General features: G+C 41.4%; 1 protein-coding gene across 2 annotated transcripts; it reads left to right on the top strand.

The window, feature by feature from the left end:
- Positions 1-418: 418 nt before the first annotated feature.
- On the top strand, positions 419-17536 carry cdc37l1 (cell division cycle 37-like 1). Of its 2 annotated transcripts, none has more exons than XM_059974614.1 (7): positions 419-575; positions 2235-2516; positions 4422-4524; positions 8527-8642; positions 11567-11689; positions 13029-13196; positions 15694-17536. In XM_059974614.1, the coding sequence occupies exons 1-7, from the start codon at positions 462-464 to the stop codon at positions 15799-15801; spliced, it is 1014 nt and encodes a 337-aa protein (XP_059830597.1). In that variant the 5' UTR covers positions 419-461; the 3' UTR covers positions 15802-17536. The 2 variants fall into 2 exon arrangements, with proteins under 2 accessions (XP_059830597.1, XP_059830598.1); XM_059974615.1 differs by lacking the exon at positions 419-575 and adding an exon at positions 680-807.
- Positions 17537-19676: the final 2140 nt, after the last annotated feature.

Here is a 19676-nt window from a genome sequence, read left to right as displayed (position 1 = left end):
AGGTGCACCCGTCGGTGGCCGCGGGGTTGGTTGCAAACTGCACATTTCCAAGGCAACAATCTGTTGCACCATCTGAGCGTGGTGAGTAGTAGTATTTCCCGAAACGTCCACAGTTCCTCACAGATCATGCTTGACTTGCTCAGTTCCTGCAGCAGATTGCTTGGTGCAGAGGACGAAGCGGGACCTTAGCCTTGCCCGCAACCAGCAGACAGCATTCCACAGCAGCTGCTGCCCCTCTCTGCCAGTTTGCGGCCGCTGGCGCAGTGACGTGGTGCCCACGCCGCCAACTGCATCGCTTGCATTCCGATCACGTGACACACAGCCGGGCCGGTGACGCGTCACGTGATGCGAACGTTCACACGCCCCCCCCCCCCGAAGTCCTCCTGACGCAGGCGCGGTCACGTGCTCCGGCCGCTTTGTTACACCGGGCGGGCGGGCGGGCGCGTAGGGAGCGGCCGAAGATGATGGAGTATCAGGCTGGTTTTCCCGGCGCCGCTTCCGATAACGACGGCGAGGAGGAAGACGAGGGCGGAGAAAAATATAGACTCCTCCCTGGGGTAGCGTGGCGGAGCCAGGTTGGTCCTGGCAGTCACTAGTTTGCCCTAGCGGCCGGCCCGCATTATACGGGGGTAGGTGGGTGGGTGGGGTGGGGGAGAGGGGTAGAGCCTCTGGGTGAAGAGTGGGGGGGGGCTTTACTGCGAAGGGAGCGCCCAGCAGGAGTACGGGGGAAAGGGAGTATAAATAGAGTAGACCATCTTTTTTCCTCCCAGGGTGGAAATGTCAAATATTGAAGATCACAGTTTTAAGGTGAGAGAGGTTAGGCTTAAAAGGGTAGGCACATTTTTTTTTAACGTAGAGAAAGGTGGGAGCCAAGAACGAGCTGCTACAACAAATGGTTAAAGCAGATATGAAAGCGATATTTAAAGGCATTCAAACAAACACGTGAACAGGCAGGTAATGGTGGAATGTAGACCATGTTCAAACAGATGCAATTAGTTTAGTTTGTCGTGCTTGGCACAAACATGGTGACTGAAAGGCCTTTTCCTGTACTGTACACTTCTGTTAGCTTGTAAGGTGGTGGCCTATGGTAGAGGTCATGGGGTTGGTGATCGAAGTAAGTAATTGCAGATACTTGGTGCCGGTGGCAGATCGGGTGTCAGTTCCGGAGACTTTTTCTTGTGTAGTGTCAAGGCTCTTGAAAGTTGTTGGAGTGAATCTCATCTAGGCAACTGGAGAAGTGCTCTTGAGTTATGAAAACTGAAGTGTGATAAGAGGAGAGTCGTCCAGCCTCTGATAGCTTCAGTGCTTGAGGCTGAGGTACTAAATGCCAGCAGTAGATATTTTAATTTGTATTCCTGTCTCTTAGTGCTCTTGTGAAAATGTCATTATCTGCCACTTTTCTAGCTTGCACACTTCCTTATGTGTCTTGCTGGTTTCAGTTAGCTAAGAAGTTTGATCATTTCTGATCAGCGATGAATATGAATATTTTGGAAAGATTGATGAAGCTGTTGTAGATGGTAGGTTTTGGGTATCACCCAGGGAACTTCTTCACTGATGTCCCAGGGCTTCTAATACTGATTCTCAACCACCTTCCTTAGTGCCAAGTATGAATCTCAACAATAGGGATTTTCATTTGTGAGGGTGGTGACTCATCTTGCTTCTGAAACTCAGCTCTTTAGTCCATATTTGGACTAAGGCTGTGGTGAGGCCTGGGTAGCCCTGGTGAAATCCAGACTGGGCTTTGGTGAACAGATTTTGCTGAATGAGTGCTACTTGATAGCAGCAGCCTCTTCTATCTTTTGAGAGTTGACTGGTGAGTTGGCAATTAGCCAGAATAGGGCATGTGTGGCAGTAGTCCAAGTTGTCAGGTAGGTGCCAGTATTGTTATAGGATTTGAGCAGCTTGGCGAGAGGTACAACTAATGGCTAGAGCAAAGGTTTTCATCACTAGAGTAAGGATATTGCCTGCTGTTGGCTTTTGGTTATTACCAATGCTTCTGCCTGATTCTTGATGTCAAGGGTAAAACGAATTAGCTGTAAGCTGGCATTGAGAAGGTTCTTATTGGGTTTGACCCAATTTGGGAACTTCTGGTAAAGTTGACTTGAACACAAGCATTACTGGTCCATTGTGCTGTAAAACTATTTGATTGTTTTTTTTTGTGTGTCTTTGCCTACTCCATGCTGTGTGGGACATTTGTCCCTCGATACTTTTGGGCAATGCCTCCTACATTCTAGGTGTGTACTGGTGGTGTGGAGAGTGTTTGTCACAAGGAGCAGGAGTTGATGAAGAAGACAGTGGAGTGCAGATGGAAGCTGGCTGAAGCTCAGCAGAGACTTTGCAATTTGGAGCTGCACAACTCTGAGTCTTTGGAACAAGAGCGTGCCAAAGCACAGACTGAATACTGGGAGCTGAAAAAGAAAGAGGATGAATGGAGGCAAAAGGAAGAAGAGCTGATCTGGAATGAGAGAATGAGTTCGTGGAATATTGATACAGTCAGTAAAGAAGTATTTAATAAGGTACTGTGTTTCCAGCATTAATCATAATTCAGAGTTGTTACTGGACAAATGTAGAGAACATTAGTTCAAATCCAACGCTAACCTCTACACTCCTTACCCAAAACTGAATACAGTTATAAATGATTTATAACTGGTAATATTGAAGCGTGAAAGTCCAACTGGTCCCTTTTTTTGTGATGAAAGGAAGGTGAAATCCTTTGTGGCCCTGCTTACAATGCATGCAGTGGTTTAAAATTGCAAGCTATTCTGCAATACACAGAAACATAGAAAAACTACAACACAATACAGGCCCTTTGGCCCACAAAGTTGTGCCGAACGTGTCTCTACCTTAGAAATTACTAGGCTTACCTATAGCCACCTATTCTTCTAAGCTTCATGTACCTATCCAAAAGTCTTAAAAGACCCTATTATATCTGCCTCCACCATCGTTGTCAGCAACCCATTCCACGCACTCACCACTCTGCATAAAAGATTCCACCATCTCGTGCTGGGCAATAATCAAAAAGAAAAGAGAAAGGACTCATTGGGTGATCTGTTATCTCCATTCAGTGTTTTGTGAGTATGGGTGGTGGAGAATGTTGAAGAGCTGAAATTGATTTAATCTCTGTGGTTATATTAGTTGATTTTGCTTGTCCACACAAAGTTTGCTTGTGATCAAGTTATTGTTTTCAACACTGAGGCTTTGGGCCATTATACCATTTTCAGTATTGGATGCACCCACATTTACCACCAATATTTATCAGGTGGATCTCTATGTATTAAGTGTTTCCGTTGAAACCACAGGGTGTTCATTCAGAACCACCATTTAGAATTTTTAGAATTTAGACTTTAGAATTTTTGGGCTGCTATTTGGCCCTCAATAACCAAGAAGCTGTTACTGTTGCCATAAATACACAGGTTGGCTAACCCTTATTTGAAATTCTTGGGGCCGAAAGTGTTTTGGATTTTTTCCGACTTTGGAGTATATAATGAGACTGGGGTCACTGGCGTTTCAGATGCTGAATTTGTGTACTACCGGTAAGCAGTCTCTGTCTTGTACTTGTTCATCACACTTAACAGTAAAACAAATTATTATATGCCATTAATGAAACTGCGTGTACAGAGTAACAAAAGCAGCACACTAGAGGGAGAATACCTGAATCAGCTGTTGGACAACAAGCAATGGCAGCCTTTCAGTCTCCACCTACGATGCTATGTTTTGATTAAAAGGTTACAGTTCACTTTTCTTTTAGGTTTTATGAAGGTATAAAAACAATCAGCATTGTAGACTTGTTCTGCTATTAGATTTTCATCAGCAACGATCCTCACAAACTCATCAATGAATTTCTGTTGCTTTATAATCAGCAGACGCAAAATCTTTTTTTTAAAAATACTAAGTCCTTAATTTAATGCTGTGCCTTTTGAAATTATGAAACCAGCCTGCTGAATATTCACAATTACATTCAATAGTCAGTTCAGGATTATAGATATTTGCTTGTTTTATGATCAGCATACCATTTAAGTGGCATACGTTCACACCACTGACAAATCTATTCTTTCAATACACAAGATCTTAATTTTTCATTTTATACAGTACTTTTCATTAATTTCTGTTCATCATGTATGTGAGGTCAATTCTCACAACCATCTGGGGCATGTAGACTTGCACATTGCCCGGGAATCTTCCCAGCGCCTTGTGGAATTTTCTATTTGTGACATTTTTTTGGCAGAGCTCAAAAAAAAAAGCGGGTTAGAGGTACTCAACCTGTACTAACGTTTCACCTGGAACGAGGGGAAACATGTTTTTTTTTGTTTGAGTTGTAAGCGTGTCGACAAGACGTGCATTTTTTGGGTGGAAAATGGAAGGAAATAAAATGCTCTATGCTGCTTGTGTTCTTTATGGCTTTTTATTTTGTTTTAAAATAGAGTGTGATCAACAAAAGTACAAAATGTAAAGAAGCAGAGGAAGACAAATATGGAAAAAATGCAACATTTGCACAGAAATACGAACAACAGATCAGGCACTTTGGTAAGTGGACAGCTTTTTAGAACCAGATTAGGTACACCACATAATCAAAAAAGCAAAAATGTAAGATTTGTTCCCTGTACCGATATGCTGCTTAAACCTGTTTAGTGTTTCTGACACTTTATGTTTCTAATTTCTCCTTTCCAGCACCTGTGACATTTAGATTTTCTCAAATGGAAAGAAATCATTTCTGCTTAAACAGACCATATGATATAGGAGCAGAATTAGGACATTGGTCCACTGAGTCTGCTCTGCCATTTCATCATAGCTCATTTATTATCCTTCACAACCCTATTCTCCTGCCTTTTCCCCATAACCTTTGATGTCCTCACTAATTAAGAACCTATCAATTTCCAGTTTAAATATACCCAATAACATGGCCTCCACAGCTGCTCATAGAAACAAATTCCACAGATTTACTACCTTTTGGCTAAAGAAATTTCTTCTTGTCTCTGTTCTAAATGGGCATTCCTCTATTCAGAGGCTTTGCCCACTGGTCCAAGACGCACCCACTATAAGAAACATCCTCTCCATATCCAATCCATCTAGACCTTTCAATATTCAATGGGTTTTAGTGAGATCTCTCCTCATTCTTCTAAACTCCCAGTGAGTACAGGCCCAAAGTCATCAAGCGCTCCACACATGTTAACCCTTTCATTCTCAGCATCATTCTTGTTAATCTTCTCTGGACCCTCTCCAGTGCCAACGCATCTTTTAGATAAGTGTCCAAAACTGCTCACAGCACTCCAACTGTGGTCTGACCTATAAAGTCTCAGCTTTACATCCTTGCACTGGTATTTTAGTCCTCTCACAATGAGTGCTAAGATTACAATTGCCTTCCTTACTACAGACTCAACTTGCATGTTAACCTTTAGGGAATCCTGCACAAGGACTCCCTAGTCCCCTTACACCTTTGATTTTTGACTTTTCTCTCTGTTTAGAAAAAGTCTATGCTTTTATATCTTCTACCAAAGTATATGACCATATACTTCTCTACACTGTATTCCATCTGCCACTTTGCAGATTCTCCCAATCTAAATCATTCTGCAGAGTCCCTGCTTCCTCAACTCTACCTGCCCCCCACCTGCTTTTATATCATCAGCAACTTTGGCCACAAATCTATCAATTCCATCATCCAAGTTGTTGACACATAATGTGAAAAGTGATGTCAATACTGACCCCAAAGGAGCTTGTCTCTTATCCTGTTAAACTGCCTCATGTGCAGAACCTTGTCAAAGGCATTCTGGAAATTCAATAAACAACTTCCACTGACTCTTGTTTGTCCTGCTTGTTATTTCCTCTATGAATTCCAACAGATTTGTGACGCAGATTTTCCCTTCAAGGAAATCATGCTGAGTTTGGCCTACTTTATCATGTTCCTCCAAGTACCCTAAAACCTCCTCCTTAACAATGGATTCCAACATCTTCCTATCCACTGAAGTCAGGCTAATTATCGTAGAGTTTTCTTTCTTCTGCCTCCCTCCCTTCTTGAAGAATGGAGTAACATTTGTAATTCAATTGCAAATGAGAGGAATCTGCAGATGCTGGAAATCCAATCAACACACATGAAATGCTGGAGGAAATCAGCAGTCCAAGCAGCATCTATGGAAAAGAGTACTGTCGATGGTTCGAGCCATGACTAGAGAAAGAAGGATGAGGAGTAGGAGTTAGAAAGTGGGGGGAGGGGAGGAAGAAAAACAAGGTTATAAAGGGCAGTGAGTGATGAAGTAAAGAACTGGGAAGTTGGTGAAAGAGATATGGGGGTGGAGAATGGAGAATCTGATAGAGGACAGAAGGCCAATGAAGAAAGAAGAGGGAGGAGCACCAGACAGAGGAGATGAATGAGGGAAACGGGAATAGAGAAGGGGCTGGGGAAGGGGGAGAGGGAGGCAATTACTGGAAGATCGAGAAATTGATGTTCTTGTCATCAGGTTGGAGGCTACCGTCATGGAATGTAAGGTGTTGTTCCTCCGACCTGAGTGTGGCCTCATTGCAACAGTAATGGAGGCTATGGACTGACATGTCAGAATGGGAAGTGGAATTAAAATGGGTGGACACTGGGACATCTCACTTTTTCTGCTGGATGGCACATGGATGCTTGGCAAAGCAGCCTCCCACTCTGCGTCGGGTCTCACTGATATACAGGAGGCTACACCAGGAGCACTAGATACAATAGAGGACCCGAAGAGACTCAGAGGTGAAGTGTCACCTCACCTGAAAGGACCGTTTGGGGCCCTGAATAATAGTGAGGGAAGAGGTGTCGGAGTAGGTGTTGCATGTTCTGCTTGCAGGGCTAAATGCCAGGTAGGAGATGAGTAGGGAGGGATGAATGATCAAGGGAGTCACGAAGGGTGCGATCACTGCAAGGAGGGGAGGGGAGAGAATGATGTGCGTGGTGGCGGGATCCCTTTGAAGATGGCTGAAGTTATGGAGAATTATGTGGCAGAGCCTAGTAAGTGATAACAAGAGGAACCCTAGCCCTTGTGGGTTGGCGGGAGGATGGGATGAAGGTTGAAGTGCATGAAATGGTTGATGATGGAGGAAGGTAGGCCCCTTTCTCACCTTATCTCCTTACCTGCCCATCAGCTCCCTCTGGTGCTCCTACCCTTTTCTTCCATGGCTTTCTGTCCTCTAATATCAGATTTCCCCCTTCTCCAGCCCTGTATCTCACCAATTAACTTCCTAGCTTTTTAATTCACCCTTCCTCTCCCCTTCCCAATTTCACCTTATGATTCTTCTACCCCTCCCCCACCCTCTAACTCTGACTCCTCATTTCGTTTTCTCCAGTCCTGATGAAGGGTCTCCACCTGCAACATCGACTATACTCTTTTCTGTAGATGCTGCCTGGCCTGCTGATTTCCTCCAGCATTTTATGTTGCTGACATTTGTAATTTTCCATTCTTCTGGAACCATTCCAGAATCAAGTGATTCTTGAATGATGATTACAATTGCCTCCACAATCTCTTCAGCTGCCTGTTCTAGAACACTGGGGGTAGACAGTCTGGTCTAGGTAACGTTGAGAATTTCAACTTCCCAAGCATCTTCTCTTTAGAAATAGCAGCTACACTCTCAAAGTTCTGGCATTCTGCTATTGTCTTCCACAGTAAAGACTGATGCAAAATACTTATGTTTGTCATTTCTTTGTCCCCAATGACTACCTCTCCAATACATTTTCCAGCAGTCCAATATCCACTCTTGCATCTTTTACTCTTTGTATGTCAGAAAACACTTTTGATATCCTTTTATATTGTTGGGTAGTTTGCCTTCATATTTCCTCTTTTCTCTTTTAGTTGCCTTCTGTTGGTTTTTAAAAACTTCCAAATTTCTCCCACTTCCCATTTCTTTTAAATGCTTCTGAATCCTGTAATCTCCAACGCTGCACACCCTACTTGCACTTTGCTGCTTTTTATTGGCCTCCGCCAAGTGCCTAAGAGATTGTTATGATGCAACTGCCAAAAATTTCCAAAAGGCAACAAGCTTTTTTTAAACCTCGCGCTGCTTCTCCAATGAACAACATTTCACAATGATTGTGAAATCATTGTGAAATGATTGTGGCAGTCCTGGGCTGCAGCCTTTCTCGATTTAGATGACAGCAATTTCACACAAGATGTCTGTTTCTGTGGTGAAAATCCATGGCAAAGAAATTACGTATCATTGGTACAGTAGTTGCACTGTTAACTAATTTGGAAGCTATCTGTAGCGGCACTCTCAAATGCTGCTGTGCGCAAATTCTTCCCCAAGTCAGTTACATCTGAAATTGGAAATGTGCCACTGTTCCATTTTCACTGGTTCTAAATCCCAGAAATGTCTTTGTAGCTTTATGTCAGTGTCTGCAACTTGTGAAATGAAGCAGACCAAGGTGATGCTGAACCACCATCACCTGGAAGGAAATTATAGCTATTGATAATACAAGTTTGTCAGATTTAATTGCCTATTTTCTTAAGTGTAATTTTCACATTGGCTATGGCAGAAAGGTGGAATAAAATATATTTTTCCTCCATCTAGGCATGTTGAAGCGTTGGATTGACAGTCAGAGATACTTGTCAGATCATTCCCACCTAGTTTGTCAAGAAACTGCTAATTATTTGATAAAGTGGTGCTTTCATTTAAAAGAGGAGGAGGTAAGGTTGAAAGGAATTGATGCCCTTCAAAAATGTAGGGTTTGTTTTGGGCTATCTTCAGTTTCTCTAGGCTGTGGGGAGAGTGTTTATGCATGGAGTGAGATAGAACCCACTTTCAATTTAGAGGCATACAGATCTTGCTTAATAAAAACCAAGATACTGGAAGTGGAAAGGGAACCAATGCTTGAGATGATTTGGTAAATCATTGATCATTTCACACGCAAATACATTGAGTTAGTGTGAAAAGAAAACAATAACAGAATGGTGAATTCACTGCTGCAATTATGGAGAAAGTGCAGAGCAGGTACTTAATTAGATACAAGGACAATGATGGCTAAGAGCAGGGGTAGGCCACCTATGGCACGCAAAGATATTTTAACCAGCCCGCGAGCGATTTTTTTTTTCTTCTTTCTCCCCCCCCCCCCCCCCCATTCGGAGTGTTTTATGCAACCACACTGATGGACATGCATGGCATCTTGTTACACTGGCCCCAGGTTCCGTTTGTTCCAAACCAAACACTGGTATATACGAATGATGGGAAGGCAGACTACTTTATTAATATATATTAGATACTCTCCATGCATGCGCAGGTTTTCAGATGGGATCATTCAAATTTGTAAACAGAAACAGTGTCACTGTTTTAACAAGAAATCCATGCTAAATATCCAGATATTTACATGTGCTATGATACTTGTTGAATAGCTCGTGTTTCAAAATAAAATCGAAGAAAAAAAAAATTCCAATGGCAATGAATGCAAAACACAGGAAGGTAAACACTGAGTGCCAAAATTTCCAAGACAGTTGGACACTAAATTACTTCTTTATCGAGCAGTTTGTCTCATTTGCCTAGAAAATGTTGCGAAGAAGAAGGTGGCAAATATCAGGCGACATTACGAGACCCGCCATAGTGGAAATTTTAACAAGTTTACTGGGCAAGCAAAGATAAAGTTTAGCGAATGAAAGCTAGTTTCGGAAAGCACATCATTTTTTTTGCCAAGGAAAGCAGTGAAAATGAAGGAAATACCTGTGCCAGCTCTGAAATCTCAAAACATATTGCAGAAAGAGATGGAGAGATGGAGAGTTTTACAGATGGAGAGTTTGTCAAAGAATGTTTACGGGCAGTGGTGGATATTGTTTGTCCTGAAAAGAAATCTTTATTTGCATCTATCGGCCTGTCAGCAACAACGATCACATGTTGAAGAAATGTCAGCAGATGTTTAAAAATTGTGGGAGTACCAGCTTCAAAAAGGAAATTGTGTACATTTTCCCACTTTTCAAAAAAAGTAAAGCACAAGATCCAGGCATTTTTGTGAATATGGTCCAAGAATTGAGAAAAGAGTTTTCATCTCGTTTTGCTGATTATTTTTTTTTTGCTTGCATGCAAATGAGTTCAAGCTGTTGCTACTCCATTTGATGTGGAAGTAGACACTGCATCAGAAATTTTTCAAATGGAATTGAGATTGAAATTTCATTCTGAAGATGTGTCAGTGCTTGACTTCTATAGAAAATAAATTCATTCAACTGGGAAGTGTCCTAACTTAGTAGACCATGCAAAAAAGATGGCATCATTGTTTGGCAGCACTTGCCTATGTGAGCAATTATTTTTAATAATAAAGCACACCAAGAACCATTTGAAAACAAGATTGACTGATGCCCATCTGGATAATGTCTTGCTCTTGGCATCACCAAGTCTGACACCCAATATTGAGAAGCTTTCAAGCAACAAACAGCATCAAGTTTCACATTGATTTATCAACTGTTTGCATTAAAATTTTCTTTTTTTTTATTATACTTAATTTACCACCATTCAATGCATCATGTTCATACATTTTATATTTAAAGATTCTTTGTGTCCTTTTAATAGATTCAAAAGATGCCTTGATTGAAATAAATTGCAACTAAACTGAGGTCTTTGATTACTAATTGGCATCCTGGTTAAGCACAAATGATTTTCTAGCATGCATTATTCATTAATTTGAAGCAAAATGTAACTGGATGTATTTAAATGGATAATTCTCATATTTCAAGTTTTTTACGGCATTTATCTGACTCACCGTTTGCTCATTAATACGTGATTCGGCCCATAGAGGCAAAAAGGTTGCTGACCCTGGCTTAGATTGAGAGATCAAAAGTTTATCATGTCAAAAATGATTAACAATGAAATAGGAGCTAGGGCAAGGAATTTAACCTGGACCTAGAAACTTAAAGCTTTCAACTGTCTCCATCTCCGCATCATTGATAAAGATAGGTTGCAGTCTGCCCCACTTCACAATTTGATTTTTTTAGCTAAACAAAATAACTAGCTACTGCTATTAAGGGGAAAGGTGGTCTTAATACTATACCACTTGGTTGTCTACCTCCTTCTGTGCTCAGACTCATCATTTTTTTTTTGATATTTGGCCCACGGCAGCAGTTCACCTGCAAATGTAGATTGAGCTGGAGCAGAATCTGACCACAGTGTATAAAGTAGAGGGGCTAAGGTGACAGCTTTGCGGGACACCAGTGTTAAGGGAGATTGTGGCAAAGATATAGTTGCCTATCTTTGCTGATAGCAGTCAGGAAATCAAGGATACAATTGCAGAAGGAGGTTGTTAACTTCATGAAGAGTGATTTAACTGAAGCCCATTTTATTGGCATCTCCTACCAGTGAGATAGTGGGTTCTGAGTGATGCAAACCTTCAGCAAATGATGGAATTGTGCTGTTTTGGATTTCCAGCATCTGCAGACTTTCTCATATTAATGACCAATGGATTAGAGTTATTGGTAAACTAGCCAGTCGCCTCACATGGTGAAAGTGCTCTTTAAGTGCAAAAGGAATGGAGGAATTTAACGTACAGTTTCTCCTTATTCTTGCTGTTACTGATTTCTGCATTAAATGTACTTTGCCTGTTCTTTGTTGTAATCTGGTCTTGTTCACTTTGCAGAAACAAGCACTGATGGAGCAAGTGGCACATCAGGCTGTCGTTATGCAGTTCATTGTAGAACTGGGCAGAAGCCTTCAACAGGATCCCCGGGGCTGCTTCCGACAGTTTTTTGAAAAAGCAAGGGTAAGGTCATGACATAAATTATGTGCAGTCTAGAATAAACTTCAGATAAAGAATAAACTTCTAGTCAGGATGGCAGCAAGCTGTGGTCTTCATTGACATCATGGCTCAGGCTTGTTTTTTCTTAATTTATTAAGGATGGTTTTGAGGGGGTAGAGAGGGAAGTTGGGGGTCAGATTATGGCTTAAGGACAGGGATGTGGAGTTAGAGGTCAGGCTGGAGTCTAGGTTTTCATTCCATGTTCAAAGGCCAAAGACGTGGACAAGTGATGAAGGATGTCCCTGGATATCGGGCAGTCCTAGGATGGTGGGTCACTGGATCGGGCGTCCATGGAAGTGCAAGGTCCAGTCAATTGTTGAGTCCAGAATTCATGCCTGGAGTCTGAGATTCTGACATTGGCAAGTCCAGGGGTTGATACCAGTTGAAAGTAGGAGACTGGAGGCCTGGGCCCTGTCCTGTCATTAGAGGACTCTGTGGGGATGGGAGGGAGGAAAGGGGCTTGTTTTGGTGTTGGTCTTGGCAGTGCATTGCACAACTGCTGTAAAATTTCCCAATTTCTATATTCCATCATCATCAAGTGATGAAAGCCAAATGCCTTCGTCACCTTGTCTACCTTTTCAGTTGTATTTATGATTTCCAGTGCCTGCAATACTCTGTGCTTAGATTTGCACTTGTTGAATTTGTTACTTCACAGGTGGTACAGCTGAAATTCTCTAACAGGTCTATTAGAAATTGAACAGTGCTGTAAACTTGAGTATCCTTGGTGATATAACCTCCATGTAAATGAAAGTACAAAAAAATGCAGATGTTGGAGATGTTGTATCTCTGTTCCATGTAGCTTACTGAAGATGGTTTACATGTTATAACATGTTACTATTTTCTACAACACAGGCCATTCAGCCCATTTAGTAATTGCCAGTTCTCAACATGTCCGACAGTACTGTTCACCTTTTCTCTCTGTAATATTCCATTTCGTGTTCACATTGCCTCTGTCACCACTTGGTTTTCCTGCCTCCCGCCTATCAGGAGCCAATAAACAAACATATTTGGGATGTGAGGGGAAACTGGAGCACTTGGAGGAAACCTGGCCCCAGGAGTAATTTGTTTCTGTTTAGAATCTCCGGCAGTTAAATCACAATGTTCAGTCTATTCCATCCATGCTTGATAATTATTCAAGTCGAGCAAATAAGAACTAATCCATCTGCTTAAACCTTTGTCTACTCTTCCCTGAAAGATGCAGCCTCTCAATGTTCCCTCTTGTATGTTGGCCGTTGCAATCCTAAGCTGAGTTGCTCAAGGTAACATTCATTTTTCTCACTGGCTTGCTTCACCCTGTACAAAGATAGCCGAAGAGGGATACATGGACGCCTTTAACGCTGAACTAGCAGCATTCATCCAGCGGGTACGAGAATTTGCCAATACGGTGCCACTACAGAAAGCAGCCCAACACCAGAATCACTTGGATGCTCGTGGTCGGTATCCTGTGGAGGTGTTCGAGTCTTTGCCACAGGCAAGTACCTGCTCTTAGAAAAAAAAATCATGGATTCACTTTTGTTTTATTCGTCTGGCTACAAGTTTGTGATTAGAACTCGTTTTTGCAAATATTGGAGTGTGGCTTGCTTTTGTGAATGAGTTGATGTCCATTTGAACAGGTCTTGTTTCTGGGGATATAGCTCTGTGCCTACTGTTGTTATCCAGCTTCCCATTTTCCTTTATTGCCTCCAGTATTTGGGGAAATATCTGGCCCATAAAGTGCCAGACCATTGTCTTTCAGCTCCTGAGCCAGTTTTGGGCTCAGCTTGCTGTCTATAGAGGGCCTCTGTTGCTCTGATCAGTCAATTGTGTGTGACCATGTCAAAAGCCCTGCCAAAATCAATGTTGGATCCACACTCAGCCATCACTAATGTGCTTAGATTATCAGATATTTCTTGCAACTTGCTGATGCAAAATTTCAAAATCCTATGCTCCCAGCCCACCAACACCCCCCCCCCCCCAAACAAAGCCTTTGGCAAATGGAATTCAGGGACGAGCTCTAGAGTCTTTATAATGAGTTCTATCTGCCTTCCAAAAGCTCAAATGGTGTTTTCAGTTGCAAGATGTCCACATTCTCCAGAATGTGCTTAGCAGCATTAACCCTCAGGTATGTCTTACAACATCTGTCCCTTTCTAAGTTCTGATCAAGTCTTGAAAGGTCCTCCATCTTTATTTTCATCCCTCCTACTTTGTCTCTTTACAAAACTGTTTACAAGACAAATGAGGCACAGACAACCCCTACCAGCTTGCCTTCTTTTCAGAAGCCTTTCATCATTGGAGAGGACTAGGGACCTACCACATTGTTCTATGCTGGGCAAAGCCAGAGCTTCCCAGGGGACAAAGGTGGGGATATGTGACAACATTCAGGCTTGATTTAATAAGTTACTTATACTGCATCTTCAGCAAGACCTACCATTAACTTTTAGCATAATCAGTGTTGCTACATATGACAGATGTACATGGTAAAATATCACTGAGCAGAAATTTAACAGTCAGCCAAAGGGTTATTGTGGCTACAGAAGCGTGTTGGAGGCTGGGTGTTCCATGACGTTTGGTCAATATTCTCTTCCAACTGCAATAGGCATACAATACTTGATGGACTTGTTTTACTTGTCTGGTTAAGTATAACTCCAAACACACGTGAATTTTTAGACCATCCTGGGCCTTTACCCCATACTTCATCCTTTGCATTCTCTTCCTCCATCCAAGTGCCCATCAAGAAATTGCTCTGTAAAACCTGCCAGTTTGTTAACAGCAGTTCCAAAGACTTCGGGCCTGTTGCTTGTAAGGTTGAGAACAACTATGTTGCTTCCTTCAAATTCCCTTCCAAATTACACACCATCCTGACTTGAAAATAACTCTGCTGTGTATTGCTGAATTAAAATTCTGCCTGGTACCTTTGGAACACATTGTCAATAATCCTTCTAGTCAGTAGCCTTGCACATTACTCCCCATCCATTGATTCGGTCAAACCGAAACCCTAGGCTGCTATGAAATGAAGCTTTGTTTATGTAGGAATAACTTAACATTCTACTTGCATTCATACTGGTTAGTTAATGCATTGTGGTTTTTTTTTGGTCTCCATTTGAAGAAATTGTCTATTCCAAATACAAGCCGTATTTGTATATGGCATTGAGAAAGATGGTGTGCACATGAAGGCTGCTGTGAGATTAAATCTGCTGTTGTGCCATGTGGCAGCACATATTGATGGATCACAGGTTGGAAAGCCAATGTTGTGCACCAAGTTGATGGCACTGTATGCTTTAAAGATTTACTGTAAGGACCTTTGAAATCTTCGTTGCAAACCCTAGATTCTGGTGTAGAGGACAGGTTTGAACTCTATTCGAATGGTCTGCCATTCCAAGTTGTTTTCCTTGCATTGATGTAATGTCTTTCCCATCCTTGGAATGTTCCAAAGAATATCAATGTGTTGCCACGTTCCGGAGCTCACAGAACAAATGATTTGTGCATGGTAGAGTTCCCTCAGATACTGCGATTCTGTTATGTCTGCTGGTTGAAGGATAATTGATATCCAAGAAAACTGGGCAGCTGTGCTTTTTGGATAACTCCTTGGGTTCAGTTTAATTTGCAGAGTGAACAGGATCACGGTATATCTCCACACCCAAATGGCACTTATCTAACCAAGCTGAGATGTGAGCTTGAGCCAGTGTGGCAAAGCATTTTATTCTGGTATTTTATTTAAAAATAGGTATCGGCAGCCTAGCAGCAACCTATTTCTCATGTTTCCCTATTTTAATTTCCATTCAAAGCCGAAATGACTTGTAACCTTTGACTCCATTGTGGCCAGCAGGACCAAGTGGATCAGGAACCATTTTGAAAGCTTGGGAGCTTTCTCCTTGAGTTTGATTGCAAGCAAACGATTATGACGACTACTTGTTTTGTCCCATTATTGTTCTGTACCCCCTGTGTAATGCCAACAGTCCTCTTGACCTTTTGATCCATTTCTATTTCAGGTTGCTGAACAATATTTGCAGCACTATATTGATGCTGGACTAAGGATCTACAGTACTCAAGAAGCCAAAGAGGAAAGAAATGAGGAGCCTAGAATGGACATATCATAAGCGTTTAGCAATAATGCTGCCTACTAGAAATATACATAAACATTTTCACTACAGTGGAAGAAAAACCGGCTATTTTTGTATGTAACTGGTAACTTGCCTGTTCGAATGCTGCACTTTATTCGTCAGGAGTGTTTAAAAAAAGTTTTATTGAAACCTGAACTGTTGGCAGTATGAATTGGATGCTTAAGTGTCTTGATGCTGGCTGTTTTGGAATACAGTACAGGATTTGTGGATAAATGTTCTGTCCTTTCCCACCTGAGCTCAGACTATGATACCTACTGGGTAGATTCAACAGTTATCTACAGAAGGTTTTCCCTTCACCATTATTCTGATTAGGTTTCTTACAGGTGTGAAGTTCCTAACAACTGAGGCAGAGCATCCCTGTAGGAAATAATGTACTTAAAACCAATGTTTTAAGAGTAAAGGGAATTGTGCCTTTGACTTTAGCTGCAGGGCGTACATTTTTTTAGTGCAAGCAATAAACGTGTTGAACGTGAACGGATTTCCCCACCCATCCTAATACTTCACTAATGTTAGTGGAATATTTTCACGACTATGTTATTGTTTAAAATACACCATAATTTGGACAAATTGGCACCTGCCTGAAGCTTTATAAAATAAGAATTCATAGGAAACATAGGCACATTCAAAGCAAATCCAAATATACCAACTTCCCTTGTCTCTCAGCATTCATATTTGCATTTTAAGTTTGCTTGACAACTTGGCACATCTTGAGTTCTTATTCAGGAAATGTTTTGGTACCCGGAGTGCTAAAATGATGTTCCACTTTCATGAAAACAATGCTTTGGCTTTGGAGTCGATGCAGTCATGGTCTGACTGGCCCAGAATCTGTTCACTGCTTTGGGAAAGAACAGAGGGATGGGATGCATTCTTTAGAAATGAGAACAAACTACATTTGCTGTGATGTACAGAGAATGTGTTTCAAGGCTTTTCGATTTGGTGTGAGTCAGACTGATTTCATGTCAAATTGTGTGTAAACACTTTCAAATTAGCAGCACGATAATAAAAGTAGCTGCTTCTTGGTCCAGGGTTATCTGGATCACAGGAGCAGGATTAAGTAATTATTTTGCAAGGGCATAGTTTACTGAATGGTTTCCAATCAACCTGTAAATTACAATGAGCCTTGTTGTATATTTTAGGCCTCAAACAGTGAAATCTTGAAAATCAGGATAAATTTAAGGAGACTTCTACATTTCTGGCTGCTTGAAGCTGCAGTGATTTAGCAGAGGTAATCCATGGAAAAACACTGACATTTTGTGTTCTTGTGAATAAATGTACTGGCATTTGTGAAGAGTGAGTGAAACGAGTATAAAGATATTGTTGATTGACAAATGAAACCTGTTACACAGGGGCACGATGTTGCCTTGTGTTTGGCAATGCATACTCCATTTTGAAGAGTTTAAACCTGTAATACTGGACTGAGCTGCATTGTAAATTGGTGCCCATTGACTGCAGAGACTTGATTCCAAGTGATTGGTCTCTTTGTGGCTTCATTCAGTTCTCAGTTTAATCACCGTTTATCATGTAATTGCTTGTGGATGTTTTTTGCCAAGTCTATCTACAAATCTGTATATGTGTGCTGCAAAACAGAAATGTGCACCTTTCTGGTAAGAATGCCGAGTGGTCACTTAGTTCTTGCACTGATTTACTTACTATGCCTTTTAACAAGAGAATTAGTTGCTTGGTATGAATAAACATGAAAATAAGAGTTTTACCAAGACCCTTCATTTTCCACTAAATCATCTCTGATCAGGATTTTAAATAACATGCCTAAGAAGGGATTATTTGGGCATTGAAACTGGATTGACATCGTTTATTTTCTTTTCCATTAGTATATGGTTACACGTAATTCTGAATTGCTTGGAATGATCAGTACAACATCTTAGGACATGCATTAAAATGATATTAATTAATTAAATTACTAAAAATGCATTTGAGTAGCCCTTTATGCAGTCTGATGGCTCCTTTTATTTATCTTTGTGAATCTTAGTAACTTTAGCCACTCATCTTTTTTGACCTGATTATACCTCTCTAAATGTCTTGCACAAATTCCCAGGATCCATGTTCCTACTTGACTTTTATTCTCACCCTTGCCCAACAGAAGGTCTGTCTCCTCCTATTACAGGAGGTTTCAGCAGAGGCTTTGACTTGAGTCCATACCGGTACCATACTAAACGCATCCACCTTTTCTACTACTTTCCATCCTTTCACATGGCCCTGGCACCTTTTGAGTCCTTTCCCAGCTCATATTCTTGAGTCTGTTATCCAGACCAGAAACATTTGCTGCGTAAATTTGTTATTCTTGATTCTGCCTACAGGCTGTCTCCTTTAGGCTTTACAAACCATCGTCTAGACGTCCACTGTCACTTTCAATCATTTAAACGTATGTCCACAAAGCTCTTACTCCTCTGGGACTGACCTTCAGTCTATATTACCTCATCTTATTCATCTGCACATTTATGCTATTTTTGTCTGCTAATTCCAGCACCCTGAACATGTTTTTAAAGATCATTTCTGTCCATCGTTTACTAGTTTGTTCCGTCTGTCATTCTGGAGAGTGCCTTATACATTCAAATCAAAAACATTGGTATCAAACAGAATGGCCCCAGGACCAGCCTTGGGAGTCCCTCTAGGAAGTGAAAAGACTAAATCTTTCTCTACAACCAAGGTGTCTGTTACCCAAGGTTTAAGCTGGGTTGTTATTGTCCCTATTATTTCATGGACTCCAATCTTTATGACAAACTTATTAAGCATCATTTCATGCTACAGCTCTTAAAATCGTGATACATCAGGGCAATCTTGTTTCTTCTCTTCAAAAATCTTAGATCAATTTGCCTTTAATTTATCCAAGTGATTACTAACTCTGCTGTGTTACTGTTCCTCAAATTCCCCATAATCCAGGTTAAATTGAAAGCTTGGCATTCTTGGAAATGCAGGCACTCTTTGAATGAGAGTGGAACAGTTGTAGTTTTCTTCCCATTGTTGTAAATGTAAGTGAGGTTATAGCCAATAGAAGTAATTTATCCAGAGTACAGCCTGCGTTTGAAATTTACTGAGGAAAATGGAAAAACCCAGTATTTATTTTGAATGTTGACTCTGACACCACTCCATTGGAATCTGCTTTTTGATCTGTAATTGATTTGACTTACTACCAATTTACTGTTCAAATGCTTGGAGGAAGCTTAGGTATTTTTCTAACTGCTTTCATTGTACTGTCTCTCCCCTCCACAGCCCTTGCCTGCACTTTTTTAAAAATTCCACTGAGTTTTCTATGACCAGCTCTTACCAACTTAATATTTTTGATGGATTTATTTTCTTGCTGGGTGCTCTGTCTTTGACTTTTGGCTCAATTGTCAATCGTGATGGTTGATACAGGTATATTTTATAAAATAGAATGGAGATGTTGACATTTTACATTTTATTAATTTACTCATTACCCAATGCGTTTTGCCACAGCTTAATATAGGCCTGGGCTGTATGTGGTGTCTGGGGGTGGGGGTAGCACCTCTGGTGCAGGAGCTTGTGTCCATTCTGGGGCAGCTCACTTAGATGTGTTCCCCACTCAGCTCTGATCTGTAACTCCAAGTAGCAGTTTGCATGTAACACCAGCCGCACACTGATACACCACTTTGACAGGTGGCTTAAACCAGGTGAGAGTAGCCAGTGGGTCTTAACCTGCACCCAGAGAGGTAGGGACAGTGGCTTGGCAGATGAGACCCAACAGGGAGATCCAACGGCCAGGAAGAGACTCTGCATGTTTTGTGGAGAACAAGATGAGACAAGACACAGAAAAATTCATGGTTATTCACTGCAACTAAGACAGATGCCAGACTGTGACAACTTATAGCACTGGA

This window comes from Hypanus sabinus, chromosome 7, assembly GCF_030144855.1.
Source record: "Hypanus sabinus isolate sHypSab1 chromosome 7, sHypSab1.hap1, whole genome shotgun sequence".
In the NCBI taxonomy this organism is placed as follows: domain Eukaryota; kingdom Metazoa; phylum Chordata; class Chondrichthyes; order Myliobatiformes; family Dasyatidae; genus Hypanus; species Hypanus sabinus.
The sequence above is the reverse complement of the archived record's forward strand: the minus strand, read 5'-3'. Positions and strand labels throughout refer to the sequence as shown.

Bases quoted from the DNA above. Each gene is read 5' to 3' on its own strand.
- cdc37l1 (XM_059974614.1), top strand. From the start codon at position 462: ATGATGGAGTATCAGGCTGGTTTTCCCGGCGCCGCTTCCGATAACGAC. The intron at 576-2,234 runs GTTGGTCCTGGC...CCTACATTCTAG, and splicing joins GGGTAGCGTGGCGGAGCCAG to GTGTGTACTGGTGGTGTGGA. The intron at 13,197-15,693 runs GCAAGTACCTGC...TTTCTATTTCAG, and splicing joins TGTTCGAGTCTTTGCCACAG to GTTGCTGAACAATATTTGCA.